This window comes from Gobius niger (assembly GCF_951799975.1).
Source record: "Gobius niger genome assembly, chromosome: 18".
Classification (NCBI taxonomy): Eukaryota; Metazoa; Chordata; class Actinopteri; order Gobiiformes; family Gobiidae; genus Gobius; species Gobius niger.
The window spans coordinates 14,401,064-14,418,750 of NC_136869.1; the positions used below are offsets into that span (position 1 = coordinate 14,401,064).

At 42.0% G+C, this 17,687-nt stretch overlaps 1 protein-coding gene across 5 annotated transcripts; it reads left to right on the top strand.

Moving 5' to 3' along the window:
* The first annotated feature begins 772 nt into the window (after window positions 1-772).
* Window positions 773-17,372, top strand: pip4k2aa (phosphatidylinositol-5-phosphate 4-kinase, type II, alpha a). Of its 5 annotated transcripts, none has more exons than XM_079575778.1 (11): window positions 773-1,726; window positions 7,658-7,755; window positions 8,065-8,161; window positions 10,063-10,215; window positions 10,459-10,605; window positions 10,742-10,780; window positions 12,803-12,919; window positions 14,605-14,718; window positions 14,796-15,036; window positions 15,275-15,378; window positions 16,309-17,372. In XM_079575778.1, the coding sequence occupies exons 1-11, from the start codon at window positions 1,586-1,588 to the stop codon at window positions 16,387-16,389; spliced, it is 1,332 nt and encodes a 443-aa protein (XP_079431904.1). In that variant the 5' UTR covers window positions 773-1,585; the 3' UTR covers window positions 16,390-17,372. The 5 variants fall into 5 exon arrangements, with proteins under 5 accessions (XP_079431904.1, XP_079431906.1, XP_079431905.1 ...); XM_079575780.1 differs by having other exon boundaries at window positions 12,803-12,910; XM_079575779.1 differs by having other exon boundaries at window positions 12,806-12,919.
* The last annotated feature ends 315 nt before the right edge of the window (window positions 17,373-17,687 follow it).

Here is a 17,687-nt window from a genome sequence, read left to right on the forward strand (position 1 = left end):
ATACATAGGCTATGTGTCTTAGTTCGGACCATGTGCTCAAAATAAAGCTACAGTCCATAATAAATGTATAAAATAAAATAAAATAAAATACATTGCTCATACATAGATATACATACATACATAGCTAACAGGTTTCCGAGGTATGGGCATCTAAGAGTGTCAGGCCATAATGTACCACAAACTAACAGTAATAGTTGAATATATATTAAAAAAAAAAAAAAAGATAATAATAATAGTATGAAACCATAAATAGGGGGATGTAAAACAATGTAAAGCTTGAACAAGAGGTGGACTAGATGTAATAATGGTCAAACCTACTTCTCAAATCAATTGTTCTCCCACCTCATAAAATAATTAGACTGCCATCAGACCAAGATCAAAATCAGGACTAAACCAAGTCTAAGGGTCTATAATAAACCTGTCTACATTAGCATTTGTCATAGGCCTACCTGAGGCTACTGTGGAGGTCATACCTGTATGTGCAAAGCTTATGACGGTATGTGTATTAATATACTCAGGTATTGGGATATATGTGCACATTCAGAAACATTTATTTCTTCGTATTGAAAATAGATAATTAAATAAAAAACTATAACTGAAGTCTGGAGTACAGCACAATGAACAATATTTAAAAAATACAATAATCGGTGAATAATGATATAGAAATATATTTTTCACATTGTCTATAATATAATAATATTTTTGATGAATATTTAAAAGATTCGGGAGAGCATACGCCCCACATGGGGAGGGAGGGGTGCAGCGAATCAGCGCAGACTGTCACCTCCCCTCCGCCGAGCTGTCAGTGACAGCGGCACACATGAGCCTTGGCACTGCCCCACGACTCCTCTGATCCTCCGTGTTCTACCATCAGAGGAACAGGGACATGACGGGACAGGAGAGGACAGCCATCTCTGCCGACTGAGGACTATGCGTAGATGGAGTCGTCTGTTGTAAGCTGCTAACTGTGAGCTAGGCTTGATGCTAGCCGATGCTAGCCTCTGAACGGAGCTCTCTCTGCATTGTGCGGTGGACTTAGCTGAAGCTAGCGAAGGTCGGGAGGACTCACGGTTAGCTACGGGTTAGAAGTCTGTCTCTCGCCTCGGAGCATCATCATTCAATTCAGATATTTCAACCAGACCTGGCAGCATTTTATGGGAATTCCTATATATTTTTGTTCACACCAGCAAACGGACTTCTAATACAACCAGCGGAACCAAAGTGAGCCATTTAAAACATTATCGTTACTATTAGCTATGTTGCTAAAGCTAACGCCAGCTCAGTGACTCCTGCCGTGGCAAGGAAGGAAGAGAAGTGACTTATGATGTGGTGTGAGAGAAGTGGCAGTCTGCCAGGCAAGGGAGAACAGCAGTGTTAGCTTAAAACTGTTCCCACATCATTTACTCCGTGCCTGGCCCACACAACAAAGCCTGGATGAAGAAGGGAACTTGGACACTTAAATTGCGTGAAGGCTAAATGCTTTTGGTAATAACGTAGTCGTGAACTGGTGGCCTCTGTGAGCCGCTTTGGAGAAATACTGTCTTGGCTTTTACATTGAGTTCAGTCATCCTTGTCTTCTGTAATAATGGCATCGGCGAGCAGCATTGCAGCAAATATTGCCAGCAAAACGAAGACCAAGAAGAAACACTTCGTTGCACAGAAAGTGAAGCTCTTCCGCGCCAGCGACCCTCTGCTCAGTGTGCTTATGTGGGGAGTCAACCACTCGGTAAGCCATCACCTTTAATACCTATGATCGCCTAAACCCCATCATTATAATGTACCACATTAAGCCTGTGCCTGTCGGTCGGAGTCCAGCTCTTTTATTATTACAGATCATGATTGACCATGATCACAAATGACAGCTGTCCAGTGTTTTTTACAACAACTGTAACATCAAATAACTACATTTACCAAGTGGGAGAATCTGTTTCTGCTTATAGATGAACACCATCATGAATGACATGTTGTGTTATTTTGAACAGCTTTCTCTGTGTGTGGTGCTGAGAGCAGAAACAGTGTTCTTCAGTTTCCTGTTGTGCAGGAGGATAAGCTCCAAGGGCTCCATGTCATGAGAGAGCACATCTTCCCATGCAAGAAGGCTTATCTTTGCTCTGGTTTCCTTTCCTGTGCTAAGTATTTGCCCTGGGACTCTTGTCATATGTTCAAATGAAGTGAGAGCCAGGCCCGCATTCGTCTAATTGTAACTGTAAACCTGCAATGACAGTAGCCACTGGCCATGTTTATATGGTCAGAGAAATATAACCCGAGTAATCAGATTTGACCCAATAATCAAGTCTAATGTTCACATTCAAATCTGATCAAATCCAAGTGTCAGAGTCAATTTTAGAGCCATTGTTCTGCTGAACTATCTGCTCATCCCTTCCTGCGATCATCTCTGCCTGGTGTGGTGTTTGACTCCAAATCCAAATATAAAGAGTGCAAAGAGCTCCCTGTGCCGTCACTCCCCCTTGGGCACAATAGCTCAGTGGACACATAAACATTCAGGGTTGAAGCCCAGTTTGTACCATTAGAAAATCTAGTAGCACAGCTGATGATGAGTCCTAGACTCAGACTCACCTTCACATCAGCAGCACATTACTTTAAAAAATCAAATCAAATCCTTTCTCTCTTGCTCCAGTTTCGACATTGCACATGTTCCAACAATTCTTGAGTTGCACAACTCGCAGCCATTGGTGAATTTGTGACGCCTCAGGCCACATTTATGTTATTCCGTTTTCTTTTTGACTCTACGCTACTGTAGCTGGGGGGGTCAAGTTTCCAGATTGGGCCCACTGGACAGTAAAAGGTGTGAGGGTTGTAGTAGTGTCAAATATAAAGAGTTCACTCAAATTCCAAACTTGAAACAGTTTGTTTTGTGCTGTAAATAATTGGACTGAAGGAGTCAATGGAGGGTTAGCTGAAGAATGCAGCAGTGCAGGCTGTTCCCTCAACCTTCTGCACCAGGCCACTGATCTTTCTTGTAGTGATGCAAAAAACATCTGTTCCATGTTTTTAGGCCAATGGTTCGCTTTCAATGCTGTGTCTTGTTGGAAAAGATTATGTCTGTCCTGATATTATCAAAAGTCAGTGTTTATCTGTTAAGTGAATCACAACATAAACACTTTAACAGGTATCCAAAAAGAGAGGGTTTTGTCCTGGCAATGTCTTACATTAACTTGCTTTTTTATTCATTTTAGTAGTAATTAATTAAAATCAAACTGTACTACATAGTAACCAATGTATGACCTTTCAGTTCCCTTCGACAGAATTCAAGGTCAAATCAGGACTAAGCCAGATTTTATTAAATCTACTAACCTTGTAGTTTAACGTCTAACAAACATGAACAGAAATGCATGTGATTCTTGTATCATTTTAGCAATTTCATTCGTCTCTCAAATATGAATTACCCTGGACTTGTTTAAAATGTCCACAAAGAGTTTCACCTTGATATTAAAACATGTCACAAATCTGATCACATGTGCAAAACTAAACCAAAAATGCACTTCGATATCTTTTCCTACATTGTGCAGGCCTCATCTTTAGTTGATAAAAAAGTAGTGACGTTGAATCGGCTTGGATTGTGCCATATGCTGAGGTGTAAATTCATGGGAAGAGAATGTGGTCCTGTCTATTCCTGTCCTGTGGTGTCTGATTGCACTATGGAGGAAGAAATGCCTGTCACAATGTTTTCTTACAAAATCAATACTGCATTTGCTGGCCATGATTTGATATCGTCGACACCTTTGATGTGCTCCCTCCTTGAGCACTGTTGGCTATACGACTGACGAAACACTCGCGTACATCTGATACTAAAACACATATAGTTCTTTTATCCACTACAAATGCATGATAGCGAAAGATACAGCCTCTTTAAGTACCTGTGTGTTAAATGTCTGCATAAAAAAACCTGGGAGTGAATAAATGAATATGAATACCTCCTGAAGAAGCCACTGTTTACAGTCCAGCTCCATCCTGCGCTTCCTTCACTGTCTGGGCCTCCGTCTGACTCAGAAGCAGTGCCAGGTTTGTGGAAACTATAAATACCTCAGAGTAAGCACAACGCTTAATATATAATGACTGTGAGTTGAAGACTTGTGTGCCCACATCCATCACTGCTCCCTCTGCGCAGGAGAACATGTTGAGGAGCAGCTTGACTCGGCGGGTCATCATGAGCTTGTTTGTATCCTGCAGTAGCCTTCATTCACAAGGGGATGCTCATGCAAACTTTCATCTACTGTATTTGGCGGTAAATTATCATAGGTTTTATTGAGGGCTTTTTCGCTGCTGTTTCCCTGCTCTCATTTTGCAAATTGTTCCGTCATCTCCTAAAAAATAACAAAATGGCTCGTCTTCGTAGGGTCTAATTGTGCACTAAATGGGGCTGAACTTGCAAATCGCTAATGGCATTAGCTTGTCAGAAAGACACGCGTAGTTTCATCCCAAACTTTACCATTCTGTTTGCACTTCTCACTTTGGCTCTACACAAATACATCTATAGGAATCAGGAAACAAATCAAACAAATATAATGTAGCAGTTGGAGCTAAATCCAGAGTAAAAGCTAGAATGCTGTTAGAGAATTGACCTAGATATAGAAGTTCCACTGAACCACGAGTTGTTAAAAATGGAAATGGATATTAGTGTTCTTCCTGACCAAAGAGAAGTCAGCAGTGAGTCAGTCTGTCAAGTTTCACTTGTCTATTGTAAATAATAGTCAACTTGACATGCTTATGAGATAATGGGAAATTGGTGTGAGCAGAATAAACAAAATGTATGTCTCAAACAACTGCTGCGCAGTTAATTTTCGTTGCCATGGCCAAATGATTGTTATTGCAATGTCCATGACACAATATCCATGTCGCAAGCATCCAAAAATATGACTCAGAATCAGAGGTCGTCCATCCGACTACTTTAGTTCAGTTTTAGTTTTCATTTTCGTTATTTGCTTCGGTTTCTGATTTGTTTTGGTTCTGATTTAGAAGTTCTTTTACACAATTTGATTAAAAAAAAAAAATGCTTAAATGATATTTGTTCAAATTGAATGAAACTTACCTTGTAGAAATGGTTCAGTAAAATATTGCAATAATATCATTATCACAATATTGACAATAGTTTTCTCATTTTGTGCAGCACTATCTCAAACTATCAGAAAGGATAATGTCATTTAGGTTAATATGTAAATATCACTTAATACCCTTTTTTTCAAGCTTCTTTACACTTTTCACCGACAGCTTTTGTGTCTTTTTTGCACGATCTTCCAAACAAACATTGATTTTTTCTAAGTTGAACAGATTCCTCTCTCTTCCCTCTCCTGTCTCTTCTCATCGCTGTGTCCTTATTCCAGCTGACCCCTCTCTGCAGTGTCTCCACATGAGTAACACAATAAGAGCTGGTGCTGACACTTTAGCTGAGAGCTCCTCCTCTAAATTAGGTTACACTGCGTCCACCTGCCATTGACATCAGCGGAGTCCTGCCCCATCAGCTCAACGCAACTTCTCTTTAAATACAGAGATTAGCCTGGACTCCACTCGGCTGCGGTAGTTTCAGTTCGGCCTGTTTGGCTTCAGTAAACAGCGCTTTCAGGAAAGTGTTTTTGCCCCTCCGTTGTCACGTCTTTTACCAATAAAAAGGACAATAACATCATTAAATAGAAGTACATAAAAATTAAGAGTTCTCAAACGCGCTGGGTGTCCTTTATAGGCTGTTTCTCCACACGCCCAAGGCATTGTCTTACCGGTATGATTCATCTACACATTTGGGTCACGCTTTTGTGTAAATGGTGAATGGGCCTTAGAGGTCAAGGGAATAATATCACATTTCTGCTAAAGGTTAAATGAAGTCAGTTTGTACTAAGAGAAGAACGTGGCATTCTAAGCTCCCTAACTCCACATGGGCGTGTGCGTAATGGGTAATAATAAGCATGACTAATGCATGTAGCGTTACGTAAACATCGGTCGTCGGTTTAAGGGATGAGGACATTGTGGTCGGCTCCTGGAAAGGTGCGCAATCAACCAAAAAGATTTTCATTTTGTCTCCTCAAAGATGCTGCGGTTTTGCCCTTAAGGCCTGGTGTCTGTCTCTCTCCAACCTGGATGTTTATGACTCATTTTCTACTCATCTTGGTTGATCTCATTTGCCTTTGTAATTCCATCATTATTGTTGGAGATGCAGTATGTAATTCGTGCCTGCAACTTTCCACTAAAGTGAATTCCTAGTGTGTGATCGGGTATCTGTAAAGAACTACTTGTATTGAAGAGTCCCAGCGAGGACGCGGAGTGGCGGACTAGCATGTTGCGGTCTCCTGTGATGCAGCTGTGAGAGCGTGCGTGACTCCGGTGCGTTGTAAGTGAGCAGTCAGCGGCAACAACATCATCCGTCTGTAACTTGTTCTCTGAGATAACGTTAAGCCACGCTGCTGCTGCTGCTGCTGCTGTTGCTGCTGCTGCTGACTGTGCACTCTCTCCTCAACTGTTTCCTGTCCAACAGAAACACAGCACAGCGCACTTCACTACGGCCCGGAAAACCAGTCCGCGTCACCATGGAGACGCTCAGGAAGTGGTGGTGCGACTGTGAACATTTGTCGGCAAAGTGATAGGAGAGTGATATTGGCTGAATGGGCGAGGAGAGACACTTGCACATTACACAGTAGAAATGATAGTTTTCCGACTAGTGTAGAAAAAAAGTAGCATTGAGGAAGTCAGTGCTGCACCGGTTTCCCCTACCACTAAAACAACATGCACAGTAGGTTCCCCTCCTGAAAGAGAACTGATTAATCTGTGGGACTTTCAGACAGTATTAGGATAATCAACGTGGTTCTTTTTTCAGCAAACTTACTATAGTTTTTTTCTACGTTGGACTTTCAGATGATTCCTTTGAGGTTTTCTTGGTTAGTTGCAACATGTGGAAACGTACTGTACTCTGCAGACCTACTGTATATGTTCTAATATTGCCTGGCGTGGCTTGTTGAATTCACTTTTCGCCATTCTGTACTTGAAAGGATGAGGCATTGTGCCGGGGCCCTTGTGTGAAACCCAGCTTTGTTAATGAGGTGACATCTCCTCTGCTACTCTGCAGATACCCAGCATGCATCAGTGCCGTAGCACCCGCGTGACGTCAACGCTTGTCGCAGCGTTGCACTGAATGGCGCTCAGATGTGTGGACTTGCATTTTTTTTTTGTGCAGCTGCTGCCGCTGACCCGCTTTAGTCTCTTTTTCCGAGCGACGTTTACATGTGCACGTGGTCGTCTTCACAGCTCCCTGAACTGTTTGAGGTTTCCAGGCTGTGTTTTTCTCTTGTTTTGTTGGAAATCACATTCAAATGAGTTAAATATTATGCATGATCACACCTCCGCTGCATTGACCTTGGCGAAACGCAAGTCTATTAATAGCCACGCAACCTGCCAGGACAGAGAAGCGACAAACACACAAACAGTCATAGTTGTTTTTGTGACTCACGGCAAACATCTGCCATGAAGAGCCGTGAAACTACAGGCTCAGCATTTACCTCAGCTGACCAGGGCCACTCACTTTAATCATTTATCATCTATGTACCATCATTATAGGAGGGTTACTGAGGCACATAACCAAACCTTTTGGACTTTGCTTTAAAATGTCTTTCAAAATCATAATGAAACCATTTCTTCTTCTGTTCTTTTTCAGATAAATGAATTGAGCCATGTTCAGATTCCCATTATGCTGATGCCAGATGACTTCAAGGCCTATTCGAAGATAAAAGTGGACAACCACCTCTTTAACAAGTGAGCACACACAACTTTAGGTTTGATACAATCAAGCTAAGATGCCGGCAGATTCTGAGCTTTACACATTTTTAACCAAGTTAGTCTCAGTTTAGTACTGGTTTGGTCTTCATTTTCATCGTAGATTATAATAAATGCAAATTATTCTACTTTTGTTGCACTTCCTTATTTTACTATGTTACCATGGGTACCAGGTTTGGGAGACAAGCTTCTCCCAACACTGCATCAAATTGTGTTATGCATACAATTCACTTCTCCAGTCAAATGCCATGATGTTTATTTTGCTGACTGTGTTTCCCCTCCACACAGGGAGAACATGCCCAGCCATTTCAAGTTCAAGGAATACTGCCCCCTGGTGTTTCGAAACCTCAGAGAGAGGTTTGGCATCGACGACCAGGATTTCTCGGTAAGCGCCCGTTCACTTTGCATAACGGTCCGAATTATGAGACAATACGAGCTACTGCGCAGAATGATCTACTCTGTCTGTGTCAGTGCCCAACCGTCCTGTCTTCAGTTTCTATTCATTTATTCCAAACCCCGGCTCCCGGCAGTGACTTGGCAGTATTTGGAGGTCGCGGCGTCCCGGCTCAGTGCAGCTGTCCTTCTCACGTGTTTACCTTGGCCTTGGCCCGGCCGCAGTCACTGGGCAGTTGGCGGTGCTAAGACAGTGGCCAGTTCAAAGACGTGCCTCGGTGTCGGCTTCTCATTGACTGATGAGGGGTGGACAGAAATACGCAAGGCGGCACAGTATACCGGCTAATTAATGTTATTGCAGTTATTAGTTAATTCAATATCTACAACAAGCTACGATATATCGCAATATCACTGGTGGCTTCTATCTGACTGAGATTTATTATTTTTTAGCCAATACAGCCTGAAAAAACAAAAGTGTGCAAAAGTTAACACTTAAATATGATTTCTCTGACCTGGTTCTGTTTTGACCTTGTTTTAATCCTGATTTACTATTTTTACACTATTTTGAGAAATTATAGCAGCTCATAATATGCAGTATTCAGTCCTTTTTTCCTCAATTTGTAGGAAAAGTTCAGGCCAAAACAGTACACTGCACACTGATTCATTGGGTCATGCAAAGGTAATTTCAATTTTTTACATGAATAAGTGGATATATAGTATATATTTTTTTAAATTTCTTTATTTTGTATTTTCTAATTTAGCTTATCTTCAAAACACCTTGTGCAGTGTGCTGTCGACAAATGCATCTCACACCAATATTATTGACCCAAAATGCTTGGCCTGAATCAGCACAGCTTAACTTCTTATTTATTTTGGCTTTATTTGAAAAATGTCAAACTATATTCATCATTAAAATAGTATAATACTCGTATACTCTTCTGAAGCTACTCCAATTAATAGTGTTACCATTAGTACCTATTCAGTACTTTTCCGAGTGTATTGTGATACTACACCAGTACTTGCTTCTTGTACTTCTGTTACCATGGTGAACTCTGGGTGGAAACGCAGCAGTGTCTCCCAGACTTCTTCAGAGGCTGCACATGCGCCGCAGTGATAGCGGGACAAAGCGAGGAGCAGAGGACATGAGGAATGCCTTGAGAATGGGGCACGGAGCCAGGTCTGTGGCTCGTGTTACTGGAGCTAAAGTCTGTGCAGCAGCTGTTAGTGTCTGCGTGCGCAGGTCTGGACACACTTTAGGCGTAAGGTCACATCCCCATATGCTTAGGCTGAGGAGCAGAAGGCACGCCGACTTTGATAACAAAGTTGGAGGTGTGTGACAGGTCGGGCCATTGGTGATCACTTATTGATTGGTTTTAATTGGTGAAAATAATTTAAGCTGCTCTGGCTGTGCATCATAACCATAAACAGCTAATATTGTTGTTTTGGCTGGGGGGAAAATCTTGAAAGTCAAAAAAGTTGTCAAAATGGGGGCCCACTCTGGTTCCAGAAGTTAAATTTCCAATATTTGTTTCATGTTTACAAAAACTTTTGAGAAATTGTAATGTAATGTTGTAAAGAGTTTAAAGGCTTGGCGGAGGCAGATTAGCTGCTACACTACTGTCCTTATTGTGAAATGCTTTTACAACTAAAGTTTCATGTTTTATGGTCGTCATGGGTTACCACATCAAAAACAATGGAAATGTGTCCATATATTTCAGACACTTACTACACAAATTTGCACTTTTTAATCCCTCATTTTAAAGTTGCTCCATGGCAGTAGTCGACTGCTGAGATTAAGGTGTTAAGATACTTAAGATACTGCTCTTCAAAATGGTTGTTAATATCATATTTTTTACCTCCTGCTGAATACTATCATGTATTTTGTTTGTGCAGAACTCTTTGACCCGCAGCGCCCCCCTGAACAGTGAGGCGCAGGGCAGGAGCGGGGCTCGTTTCCACACGTCCTACGACAAACGCTACGTCATCAAAATCATCAGCAGCGAAGACGTGGCCGAGATGCACAATATCCTCAAGAAGTACCACCAGGTGACCCTCCATGCTTTTTAAAAAAAAAAATCAGATATTATGAGTGAACGAGGGTTTTTTGGCTTTTCTCAACCCATCAACCTCATTGAAGTAATTTCATCTCAGCTATACTATAGTATATAGTTCACCAGTATTTAAAACTATGAGCAATACACACTCAACACCATCATTATCCCATCAAACGAATTTGTCAAATGCACAAGGTTAAGGATTTTTCTTGCATTTTCGTGCTCTCTTTTGTAGTTTATTGTTGAATGCCATGGCAACACCCTGCTGCCTCAGTTCCTCGGGATGTACAGGCTCACTGTCGACGGAGATGAGACCTACATGATTGTCACACGAAATGTCTTCTCACATCGCCTTTCCGTCTACAAAAAATATGACCTGAAGGTAGGAGGCCAGTGCAGTTTTACAGTAATGGTTTTCTTCCTTGCATTTATCCCGGTGCTGTCGGCCTGGGGCACGAGGTGTTTGGACACTTATTATTAAGGCTTTGGTTTTGTAACGTTTTTCTTGCTTTCTCTAGGGTTCAACTGTGGCAAGAGAGGCCAGCGACAAGGAGAAGGTATGGTCAAGGTTCAAAGCACTTCATATTTTAGATTGGGTTCATTTGTTAAAATCTGATTTTCATAAACAAAGTGGAGTAAGCTAGCGAGCGCACCGTTTAGGGTCACACAAAATATCCTCCTCCATGATTGGTGATTACTGCCCTCCCAGTGGTGTTAGTGAAAGCTATAATCGACGCTAGTTAGAGAAGTTCATTGGGCCTGTAGAAGATGATGGAGAAAGAACAAACTGTTTCCCGCCCGGACCCGCTCACACAGCTCTGTTGCCTTCGGGTTTGGATGACAGTAGCGAGTGTCCATCTCTTTCATTTAGCACCTCCTTCATCGCCTCGCTCCCCTCCAGCCCCTGCACGCTATTTCAGTCTCTTCATTTGCCGCTCTGTCCCTCTAACCCAGCTTCAGCTCCCGTCAGTCCCGCTTTGGTGAGAGTGAGGCGGCTGAATGGGCTGTGTTTAATCAGATATGGTCATAATGTGTCGCTCTGTGTGTCCCCGTGTCTCTGTGTCGGTGTGCATGTGTGGGTGTGCGAGAGATTTCCTGTGTAGTGTTTGTGATAAAATGTGGGCTGTTTTTGGCTGTTGGGACAGTGTCATTGTCCCGTGTTACATTTTGCCGAACATCCTTTAAAGTGAAATGATGCTTATTTGCAGTGGTGTCTGGCTCCTGAGCAGTTTTGGTGCATATTTCCCGCTCGATTGACCGAAGGAGGTCCTCACTGTTGTATGAGAGAGTCCACTTTGGCCTTTGTCCAGATTCAAGGAAGTTCAGACGCGGCGTCCTGTGCAGTCGACCGTCAAAAACTTAGAACATATATATGACTATAAATGGTAGAAGAAAGAACACATTAATGGGATTAGAGGAGATCACTGGGAAAACAAAGCAGTGGAGGATTTGACACACACATGTGGGCCGACTGTGTGACCTCTTTCTGACAACGGCTCAGCTTTTGGTTCAAGTCTAAACCCACAGAGGCACCACATGGCCGAAGGAGAAATTTAAAAACACTAGGTATGAGGAGATTAGTCGTGTCACTGTGAACTCTATTGTATTATTAAAGGCTGATGTTTTTACATTCTGCCTGAAACATGACTTAATGGGGACAAAGTATTTTGGTGTGGTAATGTGTTTGAATGAAGTGATGTGCACCGTGACACCAGGAAAGCACATTTACCAAATGGTTTTACACAAACAAAAGTAAAGTTGTTCCCTGACTGCATGACCATATCCCTCATGCATGCACCTGCATGGTAAACAATGTTCTCTATGCACCTCAGAGACTATTATTCTAATCCGCAGCTCCTTCATACCCATATATTGTTGTTCTGTCTGACCTGTATACAGCATGTGTATTTAGTTTTTACTCCCCAAATATTTTTAATTCTGCTGTTTTCGTTGTGGTTTTTGGATCAGAGCAGCTGTATTTCCCAGACAGTGGCTTTTTTCTCAGATCAAAACTAAAGCCCAAATGATGTTGAAACTCTGCTTTGTGTACTGTACCAGGTTTACAAAAATAATGTTGCTGTTTTACAACGATGTTTTTGAATGGCTTCATTTGTCAGTTTGAATGTGATGCTTTGATGCTTTACTGTACAGCTGGCTACTTGACTTCTTAGTTCTTTGCACACAGTTTCAGATCCTGCCACTATTTTGTATATTACAAATATATCTGCGCCTCATATCGTTTTGTTCCTTGTTTTCCCTTCCAGTTCCTGCTTGTCTTAAAACTACATATCCCGCAACTGCATGAAAGCACAGAATTAAATTAATTTCAAGATGTAACTGCTCAAGCGTCTGACGTAGTAAAACACATACTGTACTTTAAACAGGTCAATGCAGTTGCCAAAGTAATTAATTGAGCACACTTAGAAAAGTGACATATCTAAATAATCTACCTCAACACTTGGCTGCGCCGTTACAGACTGTCGACTTTTCCATTTGCCACAGTTTGTCTTTACTTCCAACTGCCTTCCTCTCTTCTCTCCTCCTCTTTCCTGCGTCTCCCCTAACTCCTCCTCTTCTAGCAGCCGCCCCCACCAGAGGATGTGCCCCCGCGGCCCAAATCTGGTAACGTTCAGCAAAGGCTGCAAACACTGCGGATTGCCACGCGCTTTTACTGCGCCATGAAACACGTAAGAGAAGTAAGAACCCAGGGCTCATATACCAGGCATGATCTATCAAACCAATTCTTTTATTTCTGTGCCACAAGTCATTTTCTGTTCACATCTTCCAGAAGGTGATATGCCGTTGTTCACAGTCCACATTTAACACATTTGTTTAGAAAAGGCAACACTTTAGTGAGTTATTTCACAAGTACACATTTGAATACTTGCTGTTTGTCAGGATGGCCACAGAATGGACCTTAAGCTGAGTTGGAAAAGGATTGTATAGTTTTATTTTCTGTGAAACGCGAACAGCATGCATGGCTTTTTCCTAAAGGTTTACACAATGAAAGACTAAACTACCTGCTTACGAGCTAAAATAAAGAATGGCCCCCATACAACACAAGAGACGTGTTTTTGATACATCTTTACATGTTTCTGCCACTAAAACCCATCTCATTGTACTGTAATGGAGGAGAGGCGCCTGTGGCTCTGAGTGTCGGCAGTGTGCGGTGTGTGAATGTGGAGATGCGAGGTGTTGGCACAGGTGAAAGACCGGCTGATGCTGTTGCTAGACGTCACTAGGTTCACATTTGTTTTATTGCCGTTCTTTTGTTTGGAACCAAATGCCCATCTCATTTCTGGAGATCGATGTCTGTATATGTGCTGGGATGTTTCCTGTCTGATGTTGTGAGTGGTCACGCTGCCAAGTGCCATTGTGTGTGGCTTGTCCTGCTGCCATAGAAACGCTCTGTAGTTGTAGCGCTGCTCCGTTACCTCACTCCTCCCTCTTGTTCCTCAGTGACCTGACACCAGGCACCGTCCCGCTTCATGTAACATTTCCTGTAGGCTGTCGGTGGTACTGCAGCAAAGCCAAATATTAATTTCAACTTAACCTGGTTATCTCTTTATTTTGAGTGTATGCCCAAAGATTTGCCATAAAGCTTTAGCACTAATGCTAGTAAAGGTAAAGGTAAAGGTAAAGGTTACTTGTTTTTTGGTATCCAGCACAAACAGAATTATATATGTTTGCATTTTGTGTTTTTCTGCCACAACTCCCAGTGTATGGATCCATCACATGTATTTTAAACAGTGGACGCTCTCGGGCCTGTGTCTAGCTGCTGCCTGTGCTACATGTTAAATTGGATCTGACTGGTAAAACGGTTATGTGGAAAAAAGTGGCTGGAATAGTCTCCTCTTCTGGCTCTAGAATCTAGATGGCTCCTGCTGTTTGAAGCATTGGGTGGATCTTTACACTGGGGTGAGCATGCTGCATGAGGTGTAGACTACAGTGAAAACAGAGGCCTAAAGCCTGTATGTTATTGGCCAACCTCCTTGAGCAATCATTTATTTGAGATTATATTTGGCCGAGACGGGCTTGTCTAATCACAGGTAAGAGGCCTCGCTGCAGATGGGGTGTTTCAACATGCTGCTGAGTGTGCTATTATAAGCAGCAGTTGCATTTTGAAATACCCTTTAATGCTTCTTGTTCCTGTGACCGATAATAAGTGTAATATACAAGCATTAAGAATATGCTTTTAGACTGAGGCTCTGGGGTAAAACAGTGATACTGCAAATTGGACAATGTTAAATGTAAAATGAATAAGTAAAAATGAAGCATTATTTTTCCCTTTAAACATATCACATGCTTACCCCAGGACCACATGACAGTTTGTTGGATATACATGTGTTTCTGGTTACTCATTTCTCACACTGACGGACAGGCGAAAGAGTTGCCCACGTACAAAGACAATGACTTCATCAACGACGGCATGAAAATCTGCATCGATGGAGAAAACAAGAAGATGTTCCTGGAGAAGCTAAAGAAGGATGTGGAGGTCAGAGGCTTTGAAGTTTAGTTCTCCATTTCCTGGTATAATTAGCTGTAATGTCTCTGTGCGTTTGCCCCGTGCAGTTCCTGGCCCAGCTGAAGCTCATGGACTACAGCCTGCTGGTGGGCATCCATGACGTGGAGCGGGCCGAGCAGGAGGAGGTGGAGAGCGAGGACAACGAGCCCGAGGAGGAGGGAGAGAGCGACGGAGGGGGCATCGGGACGCCCCCCGACAGTCCCAGCAACACCCTGGACAGCACCAAGCCACTGGGCCCAGGGGAGTTCGACCCAGCCATAGATGTTTATGCCATCAAAAGCAACGATAGTGAGTACACTTAAGCCCACATCACAGTTTGAATGGTTTATATGAGAAGCATTATTTAGGTCAAATAAATAATAGTTTGGATTTATCATGAAATTACTGAATAAATCGCACATGTAGTCACAATATTTCAGTCATATTTCAGCTCTGGACAATGCACAATGGTTTTAACTTTAGTTCATTTTAGTCTTAAGAGCTCCCTCTGCTGGACACAAAGTAATTAATCTTTTGTTCTTTGCAGATGCTACTAAGAAGGAGATTTATTTCATGGCTATCATTGATATCCTACAACATTATGATGCCAAGAAGAAAGCTGCGCATGCTGCAAAGACTGTCAAACATGGGGTAAGTGACGGGAAACTGCTGTGTGTGCATTCCTGTAATATAATTAGAAAAATGCTTCTACTCGCTTGGTTTCCCATTAATCAGGCTTTCTTTCCCCATCATTTTACCCGACTTTTTTTCTTTGAGTAAAGCACTTGAACTTTATGGAGCACAAACTTGACCAACTTTGTAAAAGAATGAAGAGTGAGAATTATTGTTGTTACCCAGTGGTTGGAAGTACTCAAATTGTAAAAGAACCAACACAAGAGCAAAGAACTGAAGTAAAAGTATCTGATGAAAGTTCTTCTCAAGTAAAAAGTTGAAAAGTAACCACTTTCAAATGTTCTTCAAGTTAAAAAAGTAAAAGTATTAGGCACAGATTTTAAAGCTATGCCAAGAGTTGAATGTGTATTTCTTTGATGAAAAGTTGTGCTGTCCTTAAACTTCAGACGCAATGTCTTTTCTGACATTATTGTGATGTTTCTGATCAGTGAATTTAAATGTAGGTATACTGAAATCACAACACAATAAAAAAAAAAAAAAGCCTTTCTTATTTTCAATACAACACATTTTTTATTTTAGTTTTAGTTTTTTTTTTTATTCAACAGACCTGAGTTTTTGAATATATTCACTACATCCTACATCCATTCCTGCTCAAATATTTTTTGAAAGTTTTCAATAATGAGAGTGAAGTGCTCGTCATATTAAAAGTGTAGTTTTAGTCACGATTTTCTAAAGAACATATTTATTATTTTAACCGTTTTAGTCATGATTTTTATTTTTTTATTTTTTTTTTAAGCAATTTTTTTTTTTTTTTTCAAATTGAATGAAGCATGATATTTTGAAATGGTTCAGTAAAAACACTCCCGACAGTTTCTTTTCTCATATTGTGCAGGCCCAGTGAGATTACGGTAAATCTTGAAACTTTTCTGTGCGTGTGTCCCTGTGCAGGCCGGAGCAGAGATCTCCACCGTGAACCCCGAGCAGTACTCCAAGAGGTTTTACGATTTCATCACCACTATCCTCTCATAGCCCCGAGGTCCACAGCAGGCACAGAGGCACACGGGGCACACGGGGAGGGGGAGACGAGCGGGGAAAAGGAAGGGGGCCTCGGAGAGAGGAGGTATCCAGGAGCTTTGGGCATAAGCCGCCTTGAAACTCGCCTCTCTTCAAGGGTTCACAGTCTGCAGCTAAAATCACCATTCGTTTACATGTAACCTGCCCTCAGTTTGTTCATGTTACTTTGGATAATAAGGGTGTTACAAGCAAGTGTCCAAGTCATTGTTTTGTTGTTTATTTGTATGCAATTTCATAGTTCCCGTTCAAGTGGGAATATAGCTTTCTATTTCTAACATCCAGCACCGTGCGTTTTATTGTAGTACAGAGTGTTAATGTCTTTCCGTTGTGTTCACGGGAGGTTGTTTATAGACGTTTCGCACACGTGAGACGAGGCTCGAGCGCGATATTATCAAAACGTTTACAGGATGCAAACGCTTCATTTCAGGGAGTGGGAAGCAGTCTTCCAATAGGCCAACAGCCAGTTCCCCCAAAATACTCAAAGAGCTCAGCCAAAACAAGTCCTTCCATTTTAGTCTTTTGCGATTAAGCCTCCCATTTCATCTTGCCACATTCACTCTCAATAGACGGTTTTCGTTCCAATTGTAATTTATTTGCGAGCACCAATTGTTTACATCAGTCAAAGAGGGATTTTGAGTGCACAAAATAGTAAAAAAAAGAAAAAAAATGTGTTCAGTTTTACACGGTTTGTTCAGTAGTTCGGTAGTTGTCAAATGTCGTGTCGTGTGGCAGATGTCCCAGGCTTTCCGTGGCGACGTCCTCGTTTTGACGGATATCACATTCGATCATCAGCAGCCCTTGTCGTTCTGTTGCCATCAGCACCTTATGAATAAACATGTTTGCACTTTTATTTCATGTTTTGGGGGGGGGGTTAGGAGTGTTTGTTCTGTTACATGCGCCGCAACAAAAAGGCAAACGAGTACAGCTCTTAGGAAAAACTGTGGAAGTCGAGGGAGGGGTCACAGAAGGAAAGGCCAATAATAACAAAAATCTCCAGGGTTCACAATATCGAGTGACCCGACAAAATCACCTTGCCCTTTTGTTGTTTTTGGCGTTCTTCCCCTCCTCCCTAAGCTTTTGCGCAGCCCTCTTAGTATGTTACAAGCCTGATTTTTTTTTGGGAAATTGTTGACTTTGACACCAGGCTGCAGTGACTATGCATGTGATTTTCAGGGCATACGTTTACCTCCGCATCGTACCAGCGCACGCAGTAACTGCTCTGGGTGTGTGCGCGTCAGTGTTCAAAAAAAAAA

Excerpts from the sequence above, each read along its gene's own strand:
- pip4k2aa (XM_079575778.1), top strand. The coding sequence starts at position 1,586 with ATGGCATCGGCGAGCAGCATTGCAGCAAATATTGCCAGCAAAACGAAG. Across the intron at positions 1,727-7,657 it reads TGTGGGGAGTCAACCACTCG|ATAAATGAATTGAGCCATGT; the intron begins GTAAGCCATCAC and ends GTTCTTTTTCAG. Across the intron at positions 7,756-8,064 it reads GACAACCACCTCTTTAACAA|GGAGAACATGCCCAGCCATT; the intron begins GTGAGCACACAC and ends CCCTCCACACAG.